The sequence below is a fragment of the Saccopteryx bilineata genome, chromosome 12 (assembly GCF_036850765.1).
Source record: "Saccopteryx bilineata isolate mSacBil1 chromosome 12, mSacBil1_pri_phased_curated, whole genome shotgun sequence".
Taxonomy (NCBI): domain Eukaryota; kingdom Metazoa; phylum Chordata; class Mammalia; order Chiroptera; family Emballonuridae; genus Saccopteryx; species Saccopteryx bilineata.
In genome coordinates, this window is record NC_089501.1 from 55,152,457 (window position 1) to 55,173,410 (window position 20,954).

At 44.7% G+C, this 20,954-nt stretch overlaps 1 protein-coding gene across 8 annotated transcripts in view; it reads left to right on the forward strand.

The window, feature by feature from the left end:
- The window catches only part of QKI (QKI, KH domain containing RNA binding), a 139,211-nt gene extending 118,483 nt beyond the window's left edge, over positions 1-20,728 (forward strand). The window contains exons 5-8 of one of the 8 annotated variants that reach the window (XR_010727673.1): positions 9,248-9,335; positions 10,738-11,042; positions 13,073-13,929; positions 17,755-20,728. Coding sequence is in view for 6 of the 8 variants with exons in the window: in XM_066248140.1 (XP_066104237.1) it covers positions 9,248-9,335; positions 10,738-11,037; positions 13,855-13,929; positions 17,755-17,771 (480 nt within the window). In the remaining 2 variants the exon portion in view is untranslated. The other 7 variants (XR_010727672.1, XM_066248141.1, XM_066248142.1 and 4 more) reach the window with 7 other exon arrangements.
- The last annotated feature ends 226 nt before the right edge of the window (positions 20,729-20,954 follow it).

A 20,954-nucleotide genomic window follows, 5' to 3' on the forward strand; every position in this document is an offset into this window, starting at 1 on the left:
ATGAACGCCACATATTTTAAAATGTAATTCCGTGAGAGCCATACAGTGACCCGTGTACATTACGCATTATCCAATAAAAATTTGGTGTTGTCCCGGAGGACAGCTGTGATTGGCTCCAGCCACCCACAACCATGAACATGAGCGGTGGGAAATGAATGGATTGTAATACATGAGAATGTTTTATATTTTTAACATTTTTTTTATTAAAGATTTGTCTGCGAGCCAGATGCAGCCATCAAAAGAGCCACATCTGGCTCTCGAGCCATAGGTTCCCGACCCCTGCCTTAGTCCATGGTTTTGTGAGTCCGGATTGTTGACGGGCGCTTCGTAGCTTTGGTTTCTGGACACGTCCTACGGAAGAGCAGTGGTGTCCTGTTCTTGCAGCTCAGGTTCTGCCAGTGTTTCTCCCTCCGCACGTCTCCAGAGTGGGTTAGCTCTGCACATATGGAGAGCAGTGTTTAGAGCAGTTGACGGCCTTCCTTGATGAACTCCTTGGTGTCATGGGAGATCCCGGGCAGCCTGGAAATGTGCCTGTCCCCTTCACAGTGCTGTGACTCAGGTACAGTTCCTGTGTGCACGCCCTGCAGTTCTTGTCTGCGACTCAGCCTAACCCTGTCTGAGTTTCCCATCAGAGTCCTTGAGTTCTTCACATGCTTTCTCGCATCTGTCATTTTTCACCACTTCCCAGTTTCTGTTTCTGTTGACAAAGTTTATGGCTTATGATTAGTGCATTTGCTAGGTCTGGTGCCATTTCTAATGTCCATAAAACAGTTCAAAAAATGGACTAAATAAACATAGTAGCTCCAAAGAATAGAGGAAAAGCCAAAAGTCAAAATGACCGTGCAGGATCAGTTTGCTTAACGAGAACGAGAGAGGTGTTGGCGGTAAAAGCAGGTTGCACAGTTCCTGAGGAGGGGAGCTCCTCACTGCTCAGCTGTGTCCCTCGCCCTGCAGGGCAAGTTCCCTGGGCAGCCGCCCCTGGCCGTGGGCCTGCTCTGGGGGGACACGTTCCTCAGGACTCGCTCTGGGCTGCTCTCGCCCCCCGCTCACCTTCCCCACGTGCTTCATACCTACTTCCAAGTGAGGTCTCAGCTGGCTGTGCAGTTTCCCGCCGAGGAAACGGGGCATGCTGGCAGTTCACCTCAGAAGTGAAATAGTGTCCATTCCAGAAGTGTTGACTCCGTCTGACTCTTCAGCAGTGTCCAAAGAAGCCTGGCCTCCCCTGTCCTGGGATAGCTGAGCTTGATGGTGGGACGCGGGCTTCGGTGGCACCTTGAGGGGCAGTCCCTGTCCCTCTGGGAGCCAGCGCCTGTTTTATCTGCCCCGGGGACTTATTAGCAGGTGAAGTGGGATCAGGAAGCTTATATTCTCTACGAACTAGGGGCCTTTGAAATAAGGACTTGTATTCAAATCCCAGGAAATAGAGCTCTTTAAATAACAAAATATTTAATTAGCCCTTTTTTTTTCTGACCAAGGAAATCAGATGAGTCTCAATCCAGAACAGAAATTACATGCAAAAGATGTCCCTGATCTGCCTGCAGCGCGGTGTCACACACCACAGGCATCAGTGCTGCCAGAGGACATCTGAGGAGGTGACCCCGTCTTCGCCCATGGCCTTACTTTGAGGTTTGGGTTGTTAGTCAGCTGTTGACAGTGAAGTGAGGCCTTTAGATATCTTAGGAAGCAAATAAAAAAATGTTAAGGTAAGAATCAACCAAAATTAACAGCCTCAGTTGTTACCATGATGACACATCCGAAAGTAGTTGGAGTGTGAGTGAAATGAGCAGCAGTGAGTTGGGACTGCCTGAGAGCCGGGCAGCGTGGGCTCTGCTCTCCCTGGAGGGGCTGGCTTGTGCTTGATGACTCAGAAGTCTTGTGCACATCTTCTATGAAAAACAAGGGACTCTAAAGAGTCCCTGTTAGAAGATGGACACGATACAGCAACGGTGACCAGAACTCTGTTAGGGTCAGTTGGGCTGAGTTAACAGTGTTACCACAGACACTCCCAGGTAAGTTTGTTCCCACTGCTAACCCCTGAAGTTTTCTGAACATTTGCATGTGTGCTCTCGTCTGTGTCTGCACAGACCTTACAGGGACCGGGACCCTGCCCGTGCTTCTCGTGTGGTCTTCAGTACACCGTGGAAACTTGCGTGTAGCACCTGTTACCCTTCACAGAAGCCGTGTTAGCCTCTGTCTCTCCCCAGTCGGGACCGTAAACCCTGCAGGCAGGGACCACATCGAACTTTTCATATCCTTCGGCAAGTGATTGTTGGTCTTTGGTGTGGAATCAGTATTTGTAAAAATAAACTTACTTTCCTTCCTTTAGACTCAGTGCTCGTTCTGAATACACATGCATTTTATATATTCTTATTTTTAGAATTTCATGTCACTGTGACCCTGCAAGTGTCTGTGAGCCCCCAGCACCCACACTTCTCACATTCTCTGCCTACCACTGCCATGTGCCTCTCACAACCGACAGAGTCTAGGTCACCGTTGTTTTCAGGGGCCTGCTCTTCCTCTGTCTGTAGAACAAGGACTGTTCAGCTTGCAATTTGTATTTTTATGTCTTTCCTTCTATTGCCCAACCAGATAGTCTGATCATATCCATTTAAAATAAAATTAAAGGTTCATTTTCCATAAAGTAAGGATGGGGCCTTACTAATACTAGTGTATAGCCTGAGTTGTAGGTCACGTAAACCTTTCAAAAGTTTGTCATCCTGTCAGGCTCACTGTAAAGAATAAAATCTCAAATTATGGCATTCTATATTTTTACATAGGAAGAAATAAATACTTATTGAGACACAACTTTTTTTCTGAAATCGTTATTACTTTTAGATGAATCTGTTTCTGCCTTCATAGAAAAAGAACTATTTGAAATATTTTATAGATTAGTAGTTGATGTAATTCAATAGTTGATAATGTCATGAGTTCACAATGCAGGTACTGTGGTATCTAACCTGCTGAGCACCACAGCCTAGCCACGCCCCTCGCCTGGCCTGCCTTCAGAGCCGGGGCACACCCATGGCCTGCAGAGCGGTAGCTCTCTAGGGTACTTGTGACCGGTTGCCTTCCTCCTCTTACCAGGAGCAGAAGAGCGTTTGGCTCAGTGAAATAGCCCGTCAGAGGAAGACGAGCACCACATGGTCTCACTCCTGTGCAGGATCTAACCAACAGAACAGACAAAATAGAAACCGACTGGTGGATGCACAGAGCATGGTCTCACTCCTGTGCAGGATCTAACCAACAGAACAAACAAAGTAGAAACCGACTGGTGGATGCACAGAGCAGACTGACAGCTGTCAGAGGAGGGGTGAGGGGTGTGGGGGGCTGGGTGGAGAAGGTGAGGGACTAAACAAACACACCCTCAGACCCGTGTTGATGGCCAGAGGGAAGGGGAGGCCGGAGAGGGGAAAGAGGCCCGTGCTGGGGGAGGAGTCTAGGCTTGGGCTAGGGACACACAGCACAGTGTGCAGAAGATGTAGTGTAGAATCCTGCACGTGAAACCTGTGTGGTTGTATTTACTAGTGTCACCCCAGTAAACTCAGTGAAAATTTAACAAAGAAGAGGAACTTGAAAAGGAGGAAAAGGAGAAGCAGGAGACACAGGCGAGCATTTGGGAAGCGGAAGCCGTCCAAAGACACTGGCACTGGCACTGCGCACTGCGCGCCGGAGGTGGGGGGGCCCCGCACGGCCCCGCACGGCAGACCGGCCAGCCCAGACGGGTCGTGCTCCGCAGAGCCTGGACCCAGCCTTTGGGAGCATCGGGTTTAACCGGTCAGTCTAGAACTTAGAAGATCATCAAATGTTGGCTACTCTTCCTTTTCTCTACTACTTTCTTGTTCAGCCTTAGTTTTTACAGGTGAATTAGTCATGTAATTTTTGATTCGTTTGAAAAACCTTTTATACTCACTTCAGATTAGAAATGTCATAATCAGTTTCTTAATGTGTTGAGCACGTTCACCTGTGCAGGGTATTGTGAAGGAGTGTCTTAATTGATTAATGATGGATACAGGTCAGACATTTTCTAAAAACAATGTGAAAGAATAGAAAAGATGAAATAACGCTGGCTGTGGGTGCTTCTCCACAAAAGGAGCAGCATAGATTTAGGGAAATGGTACAGAAGCGTGGGGATGGTTGGTAACAGCTGCCCCTGCAGAAGACAGTGGCCTAGTGTAGGCCAGGGGTTTTCAGCCCCCGCTCCGTGGACTGGTCCACAAGGAATGTCGTGCTGTTCGTAAGAGTTTACCACCCTGATGTGTGAAGATCATAGGCCCACTGATCCTAGTTGAATTTGCTTAGCTCGCGGTGATTTCTGCCTTAGTAGTCCCCAAAGCATTCTCCTATTTTCACGTGGAAGAAGGTTGAAAACCACTGGTCTAGGCTGTCAGAAGAAGGATGCTCAGGACCGTGTCTGACGGGAAACTGAGAAGCACAGCTGTGTCGTAAGGGACAGTGGACAGGTGATTCTAACCTGGCACAAACATTGGTAAATAGAGCTAGCTACTTGTGGGAGTTGTTCGGTGCCTTGAAAGTCAAGCTGGAGAGTTGGGGTTTTTCTTGTAGACAGTGGTTCAAATTTTATTACTTGACACATTTTTAATGGATTAGAAATATTCATACATTTATTTCAGATCTCTATTATTACAAGTTACATTGTTATAGTGGGTTTTTTAAAATACGTTCTTTATAGATTTTAAAATACCAGTTAAACATTTTCTTATGTGAGATCTTTTATGAATTCAAAGGTCCTTCTCGCGTGAAGGCGCCACGGCATTGGAGAAGGTGTAGGGGAGACTTCGGAGCCGGTCCTCTGGCCTGGAAGCCAGTTCTGCAATGTGACCTTTTCTCATCTTGGTTAAGCTACCTAACCTGTCCTGGCTTCCAGGGTAGTGCCGACGTCCTAGGTCTGCTAGGAAGCGTGAATGCTTGCGGAGAAGATGAATATCTAGTTCTCACAGTAGAACAGTACAGGGCAGTGGGTCCATATCGAAGTTAGCAAGTGTTGGTTGTATTTTTAAACTTTTACATTTCAAAAGTAAGGTGCTATTCAGAGTGTTTTAATAATCTTTATATGTTTTCAATGCAAAATATAAGAGAAATATTCATCTACATTATGACCCAGCAAAATTCCACTCATATTTATCCAAAAGAAATGGACACTTATGTTCACACAAAAAGATTACAGAAATTTTCATACTGGCTTTATTCATAACATTAAAAAACTGGACACCGCCCCGGGCCCGTGGCAGATGAGTGGACCAGTAAACACCTACTGCTCTGCTGTTGCTACAGCAGCTGCTGGTGCACGCGCAGCGTGGCAGGGCCTCAGAAACACGCCGAGGGCAAGCCGCTGGGCAGCAGGGGCCGTGCATGGGGCGGGCACTCCGCAGCCCCACCGTGGGAGAGTGCTGGACCAGACCCCTGGACAGAGGCGGCTGAGCAGGTGGCCAGGCTGGGCTGCGGGGAAGGGGAGCAGGAAGCCTCTTCTGAGGGGCAGAGATGTCCTGTGTCTGGGTGTGAATTCCCCAGAGCTGATTGAAGGCTGCGCTTGAGGCCTCAGAATTTACTGTGTACAGATTACACTTGATTTTCTAAATGCACGTTCTTGAGGAGTGAGAGGAGTTGAAGCTCCCGGTGACCACCTGTGCTCGTTGTCGTGCGATGGCATTGCATGACCTGCGGTCCGGTTGCTTCAGAGCAGCCCCTGGGTGGGACGGAGAAGTCAGTTCCGTGCCCCCGGGGGCGCCGACTCTGCTCCTGTGCTGCAGGTGCAGCTGGAGACGTCCGGGTTCAGATGTGTGGCTTCAGGGGGGCACGCAGGTCCCCTTTCTCTGTGAGAAGAGGGGTGAGGTCGCGTCTGTAGAACAATGCGTGGCCGTGCCACTTTCGCAGACCAGCACGTCTCCTCTCTGACACAGGGGCACGCTCCACCCGTGTTGGGGAGGGGTCTGCCGTCAGGTTTCTTTGACAGAACCAGGCCGGAAGGTTGAAGTACCCGCCTCTCTGAAAGGAAGTGTGTCAGGAAGTGTGCCGTTCTCGAGACCCAGGGTGTCCCTCTGAGTGCCCGGTGGAGGCAGTGAGGGTGGCAGTGAAGCTTGTCCGCTGAGACCCCCGGGTCAAGCCGGAGCGCTCCCACCCAGCCCTGCGCTCTGCTGGGCGCTGTCCGTGGGCCCGTGGTGGTGTGATGCCTGTGATCCCTAGGCTGTCGGCCTCAGTGCTCCTGGTCTGCGGTGTACCCCGTCACTGCCCGGGGGGCCTGCTGCTCTGGGCCTTCTTCTTGTTTCAGGGTGTCTGCTGATGTCGCTGCGTCTGCTCCCCAGGGCCCTGCTCCCTGCAGGGGGAGCACACGTGCGTGGACACCCATGTACACGTGTCCGCCATCGTCTTCCTCTTTGGCTTTCTCCGTGTTTGACTCTGCAGCCAGCTAGTGAGCAGTGATTAGTTACCCAGAAGCAGCAGGCAAGGAATACACGTGTTCAAGGGCCTCTTCCCCAGACCGAGTTCTGTGTGACGCGGGGTCCCTAGTCCCGCCTTCCTGTCTTCTGATTATTATGCTGACGTGTTCAGATGTGGGCTGTTGTCACTGTGGAAGGTGACCTTGGTAGCTATTGCTTTTCTTCTGACTTATATAAAGAACAGTATACATTCTTTTTCTGGTATTATGTTATGTAGACAGATTTAAATTTGAAATGACATGATTAGTTTTTATTTATTTAGTATTACTGGTTTTCAGTAAACAAGTTTAACGAATTTTATTGTAATGATTTCTAATTTTTCCTTTCCAGTACTAGTAGTGCTTACTTGTTTTTAATTTTAATAGTTAATTGCTGTTCTTTCAAAGAAATCATGTTGCTGCATTTTTTTCTCTCGTCTGTACGAATTTATAGGAAATAGTAATCTCGCAAGCATGCGAGCGTCTTCATTGTCTACAGCAGAGTTGGTTTTGACGAGGTGGTAGTGGCACGTGAAGCGTTGTCTAGTGATGTCTTCACTCATCTTTTTCTTCAATGACTTTGTGTTTTATTTGCTCCAAAGTATAGAACCAGTTCTCTTCATGGCAGACTATGGCACCCCGTTTTCTGCTGCAGTGCCAGGGTCAGCGTCTCATGTCATTTGCAGTTGTCACAGAAAAGGGGGCTGTCCCACCAGTGCTGGGTGTGCCTTCCTGAATCAGGAAGGACCAAACTTATGTTGGAAAAGGCGTAATGGGTCACTTTCTAAATATTAGTCCCAAGCCTGAGATAATGCATAACCCCATGACCAGCACAGAGGGCCTTTTCTGCCACCATCCTCAGGGTGGACCTTCACCTGCCACTTGTTCTTGCTGTTATAAAGTTTATCTGTAGGATTTACACTTTGGAGATTGAGGAGTAGAATTAAAGACAACTCATACCAATCATTTAAAAAATAAATTCCAGCAAATAACTTGGGGGTGGGGTGGATGAGGAGACAGGCGAAGGGGGGAAGCAGTCTGTTCTCAGGGAGAGCCCTTCTGGTAAGGATGGTGAGCAGCACCCCAGCGCTCAGGGCAGAAGCAGTGCCTCAGGGGTGGCCCTCTGAGAAGGTGCATGGAGGTTGAAGTGTGCAGGGAGGGGTTAGGCGGGATATGGAAAGTGCAGGAGCGTTCCCGGCGGGGGATCCAGGGGTATGCCCAGAGATGAGTAACAGGCAGTGATTTGGTTTGACTTATAATCAGAGGTAAGTAAAACATAGTGGATTAATGAGTTTAATTTGAGAACATACATAGTTTGGAGCCAGAGCATAGGTGGTGTAAGTGGTTCCTGCTTTTAGATAGTAAGATGCCATGAAGGGTTTTGAGACATAAGATTGGTGAGCATTAAGATGAAAGTTACATTTTGGTCAGTTAATCCGGCCATTGTGTATAATTGGTGAACAGACATCTTTAACATAATTTTGTAGTAGTTTTGATAATACTCCAATAATGACTGAACGAGTGTGACATCAGTAACTGAAAAGCAAGGCTGGTCAAGGTAAATAGGTTGGCTGAACACATTGATAATCAGAGGTGATCTGGGTCACACCTGTGTTCACAGCCTAGTTCTCAGTAGCAGCACTCTTTGCTTTCAGAAGTTTCACGGTTTGGACAGGACATCAAATGGTGACCCTAAAGATAGATTTGCTTTAGAATTTATAGCACTTGCTAATTTGAGGGACAGAGGGATATTGGGAGAATATATACACGAATTTTAGAAATTTCTATGACTTTTTTACATTTTTCTTTTTTGAGAATTAAACAGAAGATTCTCTACCACAATCAAATCTTACATGTTTAAAACCCCTGTTTTTGTTTTTTGTCTTTTAATGAGTATATTTGAGCTTTGGAATCTTCAACAAAATGATAGCTGCTAAAGAGAACATACTGTTTGGTCTTACCTAACATTTTAGTTTGTCCCATTTACAGTCAGAGCCTTTTAGGAAAATTTCGGTAATTCTGTGTATGTAGTGTACATTTAAAAAATCTAAATAGCAGTGCAGCCAGCGGCTGTGAGAGCCAGCTTCCCGGGCGGGGACAGGCTTCTGGGCGTTGTTCTGCACTTGAACTTGTGTCAGTTGGACAGGTACTTACCTGTTAGATGCAACTTGGATGGATGTTTGTCTTAATATAGTGCTTATTTTTACCTCCTGTTTATAAAAACACCATATTTTTTGCTCCATAAGACACACCTGACCATAAGACACACCTAGTTTTAAGGAGGAAAATAAGAAAAAAAATATTCTGAACCAAATGGTGTGTTAAAATATTTCATAAAATGCCGTATTTTTTGCTCTCTAAGATGCACGAGCATTTCCCCTCCACTTCTGGGGGGGAAAGGTGTGTCTTATGGAGCGAAAAGTATGGTAACGTTTTCAGCCCTGCAGAGCCGCTCTGTGTGTCACCTGCCGGCAGCCTGTGTCCCGGGTGCCCGTGGTGGGGCGGCGGGAGAGCAGGCTGTGTGTCACCTGCCGGCAGCCTGTGTCCCGGGTGCCCGTGGTGGGGCAGCGGGGGAGCAGGCTGTGTGTCACCTACCGGCAGCCTGTGTCCCGGGTGCCCGTGGTGGGGCAGCGGGGGAGCAGGCTGTGTGTCACCTGCCGGCAGCCTGTGTCCCGGGTGCCCGTGGTGGGGCGGCGGGAGAGCAGGCTGAGCAGGGCGGGGCCAGGCAGGGCCCAAGTACAGCCGGGGCTGGGCGGGGGGCAGGGCCGGGCGGCGAGGACCCCCTGAGCGCCCCGCTCTTGTGTCCCTGTGCAGGCGGAGGGGGAAGACAGCCTGAAGAAGATGCAGCTGATGGAGCTCGCCATCCTGAACGGCACCTACAGAGACGCCAACATCAAATCACGTAAGGGGAGCCCGGCCGCGCCGCCGTCCCTTGTCACAGCCCTCCGGTGGGACCCCGCATGTGACAGTTCACAGTGGAGAGCTGGAGCCGCTGTCCCTGGACAGGGACTGACTGTCCCCTTTTCACTGTTTCACTAACTGCATTCCTGATTGTATTTTATTCCATCATGTCTTAGGTTTGGAGTTTATAAACTTTTATTCTTTTGATGAAATTCCAACTTCTGAATTTAAGAGTTCAATCAAAATTTTCTATTTTGTTAAGTACAGATTTAAGATTTCTTATTAAAGGCTTCTAGCTTATTTTGTTAGATTTATGAAAAGGACAGAAAACATTTAAAATGTTTGAAAAGCTGATTTGGAGTGTGTCTGAGTGCAGCCTGTCCCCAGCTCACTCGCCTGGGTCCCCCGCGTTCCGGGGACGGTCCCAGGAGCTCAGAGAGCAGGCTGCGGGCGGGGAGGGCTGCAGGCTCCTGGGCCTTCCCCCGGGGCTGTGCGTGCTCCCGCAGGCTAGACGAGGACTGCGTTTTTAAAAATATATTTAAAAAGAAAAAATGTGAAATTTAGATTTTGAGAAAATCTAAGGTTAAATTATTAATGTTTTTTTTAAATAAATTTTAAAGTTTTAGACAATTTTCCAAAATATAGACAAACCTGTTGGTTCAGAAACGGTCACTTAACAATGGCTGGCTTCAGTTTACTCATGAGTCCTCTGTCTTAACCTCGTGTATTGAGGAGTGGGGCACTGATTGTGCAAGGGGGCAAAAGTGGGTTCACAATCGTGAGTGTGCAGAATGCATTTATCCTTGTGTTATTGTTAATTGCTGTTAATCTTCATGTGGATAAATGGAAACTACTTTTGCCCCACCCTGTATTGTTTTTCTATAAGAAGATTCCTACATATGCAAGAAATTTATATATATAAATAGTGGTTAGTTGGCTTACTTAATACAATAAAATTATTCTCTTTTTACTTTGAAACTGAAGCTGCTCTACTAGAATTACACCCAAACTGTGTCGTGTGGACTCGTCACACCACGTCCATAGACACCTGTCCATGCAGGTGTTTTCCGAGCTTTTGCACACATGCACCTTAGCCTCGAGGTCTTAGAAACAGGGGATCCAGGAGATGAGCTGAATGTAACCTGCTGTAATGGCCTCGTCGTTGTGTTTGTTTTACAGTGGCTTTTTAATTTTTGCACATTGATTCTTAATCACATTGGGAAAGGGGAAGCTGTTTGCATTTGATTGGTGTGCTTTGGCATTGTGTGATCAGCGCATGAACTAATGATTTCCTTTTATTTTTCTTCTTTCCTGCTTTTTTCTTTCTTCCCCCTTCCCTCTCACTTTCTGCGTTTTGCACTGCTATCTCTGCACTTCCTTCTGGATCTCCTTGCTTACTGTAGCAGCCCTTGCCTTTTCTCTTGCAGCGACAGCGCAGGCCGCCCCGAGGATCATCACCGGGCCCGCGCCGGTCCTGCCCCCAGCCGCCCTGCGCACCCCGACGCCGGCCGGCCCTACCATAATGCCTTTGATCAGACAGATTCAGACCGCGGTCATGCCGAACGGCACTCCTCACCCCACTGCTGCAATAGTCCCGCCCGGGCCCGAGGCCGGCCTGATCTACACGCCCTACGAGTACCCGTACACACTGGCGCCGGCCACGTCCATCCTCGAGTACCCCATTGAACCCAGCGGTGTATTAGGTAAGGTGTTTTCTTGGCAGGGTTCACATTTTTCTTCAAAACTTGGCTGCCCCAGAATTTGAAATCATTATCTCAGTTTTAGAGAGGCAGATGAGTTTCCATTGGGAAAGTCTGAAGACTACATCATTTATTTAAATTATTAGTGAAGGTTCCCCGTTGAAGTAGTTGCATCCTAGCCTAGTTCAGACGAGCCCTGGACGGACAGTGATGGCACACCTCAGGCGGGAGCTGGTCCCCACCGCTGGTCAGGAGGCCTTCCAAGCCTCTCGTCCCCCCACCAGCCTGGCCTCCTGCCTCCAGCTCAGCCACAGTTAGATTCTTTTGGTCTTAGATTTATTTGTTGGCTAAATTTTCATTTTCTATGTGAAAATATTTTGAGATTTCTAAAACTGCTATAATTGTGTTTTCTAATATTTTTGCTCGCTGAGAATATGAAAGGATCCCGAGATATATAGCTGCATTCTTCAGGCGTTTTCAGTTTTTCTCTTTTGAAGTCCTGCTCAGTATTAAACAGAGAAGCCCTAGTGTCCGTAGCACAGTATGGAGCTGATCAGTAAGGACCAGGCCACCGAGCTAGAGTCCCTTTGGAGGCAGACATTAAGATCGTGCTAGAAACGCTCAGTTTACGTGAACGCAAAGTGGTGTACATGAAAAAGCCGTTACTGATGCCTTTGTTTTATAGAGTGGATTGAAATGCCAGTCATGCCTGATATTTCAGCCCATTGACTGTGGACGAAGGCCTAGCGCTCAGCCGCCACTGTCACAGCCACTGTCACCGCAGCGGGGCGGCTGCCTCCTGCCGCCCTCTGTCCGGCCAGACAGAGCCGAGTTCTTTTTGCCTTGAATTGTACATGACCTTGGTGCTGCATGCATGCTGTTGACGTTTAGGACTGGAATCTTTTAAGATTTTTTTTCCAGCAATAATACTGATTTATCAAAATTTGAAAGCCTTTACCGAACTCGGATAAAGATTGAAACTTGAGAATTGTTCAGTTAAAGCCACGACGCTCTGTATGTTATCTGTGTGTGTGCACACACAGGTGCCTTCTGTTCCGTGGGCAGATACATTCACTGTACATGTTCTCGGTTATCTCTCCGTCCTGTGTGAAGTGTTCCAGGCCAGAACCACATGGTAGAACTGATTCTGAGCGGCTTCTTTCTGTTGCACATTTCTTGAAGCATTTTTAAAATAACCTGTAACCTGTAACCTGTTTACATTTCCTTTTCTGTTAACGCTCTGTCCTGCGGCCCAGCCTCCCCCCCCCCCCCCCGAGCTCCTCCCTGCTGCACGCACAGCGTCTGTTGGAGGAGTGGGACTGTCGCTTCCCACAGGGTGGGGCTCTCAGACGCCACCACTGCTCGGGGCTCCCAGGCAACATCGCGCTGGCCTGGCCTCCAGGGGTTAGACTTGGGGAAGATTAGTGTGTCTGGCCTGTAGCGGGCGATGGACCAGTGTACTGCTTAGAAACAGCAAGGAGCACTGCAGAATTCGTTTTTCATTTTAAAGCAGCGGTTCTCAACCTGTGGGTCGCGACCCCGGCGGGGGTCGAACGACCAAAACACAGGGGTCGCCTAAAGCCATCGGAAAATACATATTTATTATACAATACATTTTTAAAGCTATGTGTTTTTGGTTGTGTTGGGAAATTTTTATTTATAATATTTAATTATTAGACTGACAATTAAAAGCAAAATACACAGATTGGCTTTCATAAAGATGAATTATAATGAGTCCTGAATGACAAAATCCCATTTTGATCAGTCTGATCTCGCATTTTGCCACCTAAGCAGTAGAACATGAAAATGATTGACCACCTGGAGAATTCAGAAAATTATTTCAAATTGCTAAGTTGCAGTAAATTTGCACACAGATAACATGCATGCTGTATATCAAGTCTTACATTATATTATTTTTAAATAAGCAGTGCCCTTCAAAACAGATGCAGACATGTGTGTTGGTGGTAGTGAGGAGATTGGTAATAGCATCAAATCTTCATCGGTGACTAATTTTTAATTCCCTTCCTTTTATCTTTAGGTATGGCTTTCCCAACGAAAGGCTAAGAATTCAAGAACGGTCTTAACTGAACCCTCATCAGATCTGAATTTAACCAATGCTTAGTCTCAGCAGCCTCCGGGGTGGGAGGGAAGCTTAGCCTAGCAGTCAGTGACTTACTTGCACTTTTTGCACACTGATAGAGAGTAAAAGTATGTTATTAATTTGGTTTAGTCTATAATCCTACAAAGTAACGGTAATTTATAAAGGAGTGTGTAGTAGACTGACTGCTAAGTGTACTATACTGTTTGCTTTACTAATCACCTAATTCATTGCAGTTCATACTTATTGACTCAAAGTTTAAAACCACAATCCATAGGCTTTTAGAATTACTTATAAACCTTTTTGAGTGATAAACTCTGGAAGTGGTCTTCAGGTTAGCAAGTAATTGTCAGTATTAAACATGGCATTATTTTCAGTAGTCCTGCTGCGAAGCGAGGAAGGCGCTCCAGTGAATAAGTGACTAGTAAAGCGTGGTGTTTGAGTCTCAGTCCGTGGAGCACTGTGACTCGGGATTGTACCTGAGCGGATGAAGTAGGTTAAGGCCAAGATGTCTGAAATGAATGCAATATTAATAGATGCACATATACGCAACGTATTATGGTTAATTTTAAAACTACTGTGCCTTAACGTGTTTCTTAAAACGAAATTTTTGTAGTAAATGAACATTTGAAATCCATTTTGATAAACCTGCTGTTAATGTTTGTTTTCTTTTCCCTTGTGACTGTTTTCTAACTTTGTCTTGGTCATTGCGATTTAACTAGGTGCGGTGGCTACTAAAGTTCGAAGGCACGATATGCGTGTCCATCCTTACCAAAGGATTGTGACCGCAGACCGAGGTTAGTTTAGTTCTGCAGTTCTTGTTCATGAGCAATGGCGCTGGGTGTCCACAGGGTTTGCACACCACACCTGATGGGAATGTGTAACTGTTACTGCACGGCGTTTCTCCCCTGCCGAAATTAATTTATAGTCATTGACAGATGTGAGGGTTGGGTTCTTTGGGTGGAGGGTTTTTTTTCCTTCCTTTATATTTTAACTTATTGAATCCTATTAGTATGTGCTGTGATTTATTCCTACTAAACATAAATTAGTCCATTTGGGGAGCTATTTTTTTCACTTTAATTATTTTTCAGTAATAACTTTTGCTAAAAGTTACCTTTTAATTGTTCTGAAATTGGGGGTTGGTTTTACTAAATGAACTGAGCGGCTGGTGCTTTAATGAGAGAAGTAAAGGGAGAAATGCCTCCTGTGTTCTTTCGGAGAAAACTGAAGATTGATTTTCCCATTTTCCTCTTGAACGCGGTATTTGAGCCACTGGGTAAACGTGAGTGGTGGCCGCCAGGCACTCGCTGACGCCGCAGGGTCAGGACTGGGCAGCCGGCCCGGACGCAGCTGGGTCTTGTATAAGTCAGAGAGTCAATTCCCTTTCGGGCTCAGATTTCTTCCAAAATGGATCCTTTGGTTTTTATCATTTGCTGCTAAAATATATTATCTAAAGGTAAACGATTTCTTGAAGCTCTGTGGTGACATGAGCCCAGCTGTTGGAGTCTCTTTTGACTAACCTGTGACTGGAAAAGTCTTCATTTTTCTCCTTGTCCACATTTGTAATCTGTGTCCTGTCTATGCCCTCGGGCCCTTTCATATAAGTTATTTATGTTTATTGAGGAGTGATATTTTCGGTTTATTGACATTGAATTGTTTTTTCTGAGTCACAAGGTAGGAATCTGAAGCAAGGTAGAGAGGATTTTTGCAAGCTTTTTAATGGCACATTTATTACCTACGGACTAAGTTGATCTAACTGATGCTAGTGGGGAAAGTGAAGGGCTGCACCCGCCCCGTCTGCTGTGTGGGAGGCCTGCCTACGCTGGGCGGTTGCCTTGAGTGCTGATGGGGACAGCGGACACCAGTTGTCCGCCTCGGAATCAAATACATTTCCAAAGAAACCGATGATATTTATTTAGCATCCTATGTGCTTAAAGAGCCTTGGAGACTTTGAACTCCTACCTGACTTACAGCGATTGCTTACCGACCAGAACCCATTGCCCCCCGCAGAGCGGTCCCTGTGTGCTGGTGCTCCCTGTCTGTGTGTCCTGTGCAGGGCGCACGGCACCTCTCCCAGTGAACAAGGGGGTTTTGAAACGGAAATAAAATTATTTAGATTTAAAGAATCCAGATAATTCCATCAATAATTTGAAGCTTTGCCCCCCACAGTTACTATCTAGATCAGTGACGAGTGTTCTAAAATAGTTCCTCGTCAGTTAGCCTCTTCCTGTGTGCCCCTTCAGGCTTTTTACCCCGTTATTAACACCATAATTATTGGCCTACTTAATACTCGGCGCACCTTGAGATAGTTGAGAATATTAGGAGGATGTCACTGTATTTCAGAACAAGAACACATTCCAGGCATGGTTCTTTTGTGGTGATGTGTGTTTCGATGAGTCCTGTCACTGATATTATTCAAAATGCAATGTCAGCAAACCGAAATGCTATCTTTATTTTTCTCTAAATAACAGGATACTTTGTACACTGCTGTGACTGTCACTGTATGCACTCACTGGGTCTGAGGGAGGTGGCTGAAGTCCTTCACTTCAATTATTTTATGATACTACTGTTTTCTCTATTTTTGAGGGTTTTTTATTAGTTTTTTTTAAATCTTTTGAAGGGAAGATGAATACAACGTTCATTTAAATGGAAGGAAACTCAGCCCTTGGGCCTCAACCATGTAATTCTCTGTGATCACTTAGAGCACAGCATGGTTGACAAATGTCTAGTTCTTTACTAAAAATAAACCCACCTCTACACATTTCAAAACTAAGTTTGAAGCCTATAAAAGACCAACTGACTTTTTAGTTGAAGTGACCCACACGTGGTCTTGCACGGCTGACACCCTGTGTGTTCTGTAGGAGGCCAGGACTTGGCAGAGGACGTATTCTGGGCGTGCTGGTGCGCGGGGCAGTGCCAGTGTGCTTTGTCTATGGGAGTCCACATTCAAAAACAGGACGAGTGTTCTGAATGATGATTTCACAAACACCATTATTGACACAATTTGTATAAGAAACTTAATACAATTTTAATCAAAATTTTTGTTCATATCAAAAATGCTTTAAGATTCTGTATTTCTGAAGTACCTGTGAAATGGTATGATTACATCATGTGAAATATTTATTTTCTTTTTTCATTATGAAATAGCCGTTTGTATTTTAAATAAAATTCCACTATTTTTGAGAAATTCAGGGAAGATTTGGTCACACTGAAGGTACAGTATTTTTGTATCGTTTTGTAAATGATAGACTATAGAAAGCAGTTTTGTTACACGAGGGTAAACCAGGCGATGACCTAGATCGTTGAACTCTGTGAACATTAAACCTGCTGGGCTTTGATCCACAAAGCGGCACAGACCTACCTTTGCACTGACGTGTTTCCTGTCTCCTCTGCCGAAGTCAGTGGCCACAGTACAGAAGAGGCTGTCAGACCTCAGAGTATAGTAGAAAATAATTAAGCTGTTGAATGAGTCTTAAAAATCATACTACTGTTAAGTGGACCAAGTTTGGGGAAGCAGAATGTGACAGTCTGATTAAGGAAGGAACAGCCCGAGCACATTGGGGACGATAACTTTTCCACTTGAGAACTACTTTATGTTTTACTGTAATTTTTAAAAAGTTTTTTGTTCTGTTTGTTATTTTGCAAAAGAAAATAGTATTTACAGGTGGCTTCTTTTAAAATATATAAAGCAGGAATGTATATGAAATGTCAGATTTTATTGTATTTGCAGAGAATTAGCTTTGAAATTGAATAAAGAAAGCTGTTTGTAGTTTTAAAATGCCGTATTGGTATCAATTAGAAATTTCCTCTATTTTTTGATGTACGTAGAGCTTTTTGAGTATAGAATTTTAAATGGCAGGATTTTACAGTGTTTACATGCAAGTGCATTTTATAAGTGTTCTATATGTGTAAAATAGTATTTTCAACTGGAAAGTGTTGGCTGGCACAAAAGGCCCGGCCTTTTTCCTGGTTCCCATGATGTCGCCACACTGCTAGACCACAGTTTAGTGTTGCTTTGTATCATGAGGCCAAGAAATTCCATGTTGTTTGTAAATAGAACAATTGAAAAAGCAATAAACATTTATTGAACAAAAGAAACCTTGTTTGGCCCAGAGTTTATGTTGAACCAAATTGTTCACAGAAATCTAAATTTCTTTAGATTCATATTTCTTTAATCATCAGTTATTAATAATCACATCCATCATTAATAGCCGCTTTAATGCTTGCCTCTGAGAGAGTACTAATGCTGAGTCGCAGTCAGGCTCCGAGAGCCGCACTGACTGTCCGGGTTCCGTACACGGACCTGCTCACTGTGTCTCCAGTCCCTCCATCGAGCTACTAACTATAGTCATTAGTCATATTTTATTTCTATTTTTTCCTGTTAACCAGTTTTTTTTTTGTGGGAGAGGGCTCTCCTTCATTTGTTCAGATCATGATATGGAATTGTCATGATTGCGTGTAATCCGTAGACGGTGTCAGTTTGTCAGAGTTACACATGCTTTTTATTAGTTGTGATTAGTTTTCATGTTGTCATTGAGCCGTCACTAGCTGAAACTAATCTCTTCTCTATCTTTTCTTTTCTTTTTTTTTTTTTGTTTTGTTTTTTGTTTCTAACCACCCAGCCGCCACCGGCAACTAACCTATGACCTTCTGACCTCTGAACTCTTCACCCAATGATGACCTGACCATGCCTGCCTGCTGATCAGTTAACTGGTAATCGCCTTTGCTTGCCTGTCGTCAGTGCAGCGAGCTGAGGCCCTTGTCCGTTCGTCTTACCATCTAACCAAACAAAAGACAAAGAAATTGTCCTCCAACTCAGCTTTTGTTTCGTTTTTCCTGTTTGGGTGAAAATGGTTCTAGAACTGCACTGAATAGTAGTAAAGCAATAAGGCCCACGTCACCCCTCAGCACTGATCATCTCTGTGTCCCACCCTCACGAACGGTAAGGAGGCCTCACTCAGGAGGGGGACAGGTGGCCCGTAACGACTCAGTGACAGGCAGTTACTGTGAGAGACTTGTAGGAGTCCACGCTCTGAATGTACTGTGTGGTGATGCATCATGCATGGACCTTCAGTCAGGGATGTCACTGGGGAAGGGATCTCCAAAAGTATTCAAAATTTGACACGCTCTTTAGTCACTACAGCGCCCTCAAAGGGCAGCGGTCGCAGCCTCTTTTATATTGCCTGCCAAAACCTGAAGCATCAGCAGTGTGCCATGAGAGGGACGTAACGCGGAGTTTTGAAAAGTAATGCAAAGAACAAAACTGCAACACTATTTTTAAAAAGAGAACTATCTGAGTTAAAATTACTGACCCTTTATTTCACAGCTCCTTGAAAACATGAGAACAAGGTACATGCATCATGTGTCACGTTACTGGGCAAACTGTTCCGATGTTCTTTGTAAACCTCCCTGTATAGAACAGAATCATTAAGGATGTAAAAGCCATGCTTGCCTACTTGCTGTACACATGTAATGACTTGTAGATAAAGTGTAGTGCATTGAAACAAATGAGCAAAAGTAGACACTTTTACTATACAAGGGTGCTGGTGCAGAAAAATATATATATTTTTGGAAATGTAGCATTTTATACTTTCAAGTGTTATAAAAAAAAGAAAAAGAACAAAGAAACCCTTTATTTCATTAAATGATTTTTTCTGGTGGTTGTCAAGAAACAAAAGACCAAAAGAGCCTTTTTGTCTTTCTTTTTTATTTTTAAGTATTGGAATAAGTCTAAAGAAAAGGAAGTGCCTTATTTTCTTCATGGTCATTTAGTCAAGTGTCTTGTAAGATCAGCTCCTCCCTCAGAACACCAGTTAATGCATGTTCCTCAGTCGCCCAGTATGTGAAAGGATGTGAGGGAGACAAATGAGTTGATAGTCTGAATTATATAATTTTTGCCACGTTACCTTGATACAAATTTGCCAAATCTGATACTGTGAAAAAATTTGATAATTTTTCTAATGCCTGCCACGTAAGTTCTAAAACGTCATTCTTTTAAAATTATAACTGATTGCTTTTGGTTATTGCATCTTTAATGTTACCCCAAAGGATTCTGACATGAAAATTATGTGTGATTTGAACATCAGTTTACAGACAAAGTAAGAGCTTTGTTTTGTTCAGAGACGAGGGTATATGTTGGATTCTGTCTTATTTAAAGATAAATATTATACGTAGCAAACATTTTCATGAAAATGAATTTTCTTGATTTTCATTCTGGAAAGCGGTGTTTTTTAAATGCCCCAAACCTAATCAGATGTCTTTCTACCACGTTACTGGTTTAGTCACAAGCTGCCCCACACCCTCCACGCACACCTTTTGGGTTTTTTCCACTTGAAAGGAATGTGAACAGCTAGCGTTGTGCATGGAACTCCTCAGCGAGGCCTGAGCTGAGGCTTCCCGCCTCCCAGCTCAGTGAGTTCTGGGGGGCGGCGGCCATGCACGGGGCCCGCGTGGGGGGCAGCACGTCGGCAGTACCAGATGTGGCAAGTATCAAGGGGCAGTGGCCCAGCTCATCAGCCGTCCCCTTCCATCCCTTCAGAATCCCAGGTTAGCAGGAAGCTCAGTCAGCACCTCCACGGTGACCTCCACCGCCTGGTCTCACTTGGAAGCCGTTTCAGTTTCTTTACTATGCAATAGCCACCGTTGCGTGTAGCGGCCAGCTTCAGTTTCACGTGCCACTGCTTTGTCTTTCTGTGACACACAGGTGTTACGGTTTATTTACAGTGTATGCTGTGCCATTTTGATTTTTATTTTGTTTGGTTGGTTGAATAAATTTGCGACACTCAAAACACTTGAGGTGATAGTAGTTTAAAAACAGTACCAGTATTTGATCCAGTTTCATCTCACTGTGTTCTACTGGACATCTTAGATGTTTATCAAAGGTCTTTCATGGGGAAGAAAGTACATGTATGGAACAAATGTGGGACATTGATGAGTAATGTTGGCTCTGAACAAACTTTTGAAAACTTAGTTGAAACAATTTTGGATCAACTGAAAATAAGCATGACTTTTGAAATCTCTGAATGCCTTGGTTCTCAGTATTATCATTCTTTATTGAATTTATTTCTTATTAAACTATGTAGTTTTTAAGACTTTTTGACAGTATTATGTAATTTTTTAGCGTGGGTAGATGGGAGTGTCGCTTGTATGTTGCGTACAGCTGACATGTACTTGGTCTGTTCCCTGTGTCTTAGCGGCCCCATGCTGTGTGTACCATAACCAAACTATTGCCTATGAGAGACATGTAAGATATGTATTTACAGCCATTGTTACAAGTTTATAATGTATTTTTCTATCTTGTTTTATATGTATGTTATATAACATTCAAAAAGAATTTTTTTCCTGATTGAGAAAAAGGATACAAAATGCAAAATCCACAATTTTGATAACTGAAAATTGCCAGTTGTTTTGCAGTACTTTATTACATTGGGTGTCTTGTCTTTCTCGGGCTTTTTGGTTAGCTGATGAATGAATACATTAGATACTTTGGGTTTTAGTTGGGATTTTACATAGCTTGCATTTTAATTCTTTGGTTCTTTGCTGTTTCTATTAACCCATGGCATTATTTTAATAAATGTTACAATACCAACCTACTAACTCTGGACTATGTCTGTTTATTAACCTTTACGTGTTTAATTAGAATAAACAAATAAAGATAAGAGAATGTAAAGTCTTGAGTTACTGGACTAACCCTGGAAAGCGTGACCACAGATAACATAGTGTGACTTGTGTTTCTGTCGTCTGTCAGCTGACAACTCCGCACACTCCTGTCCCAGCGGCTTCGTTCATCCCTGTCCTCTGAGGGGACGGCCCAGAGAGACGG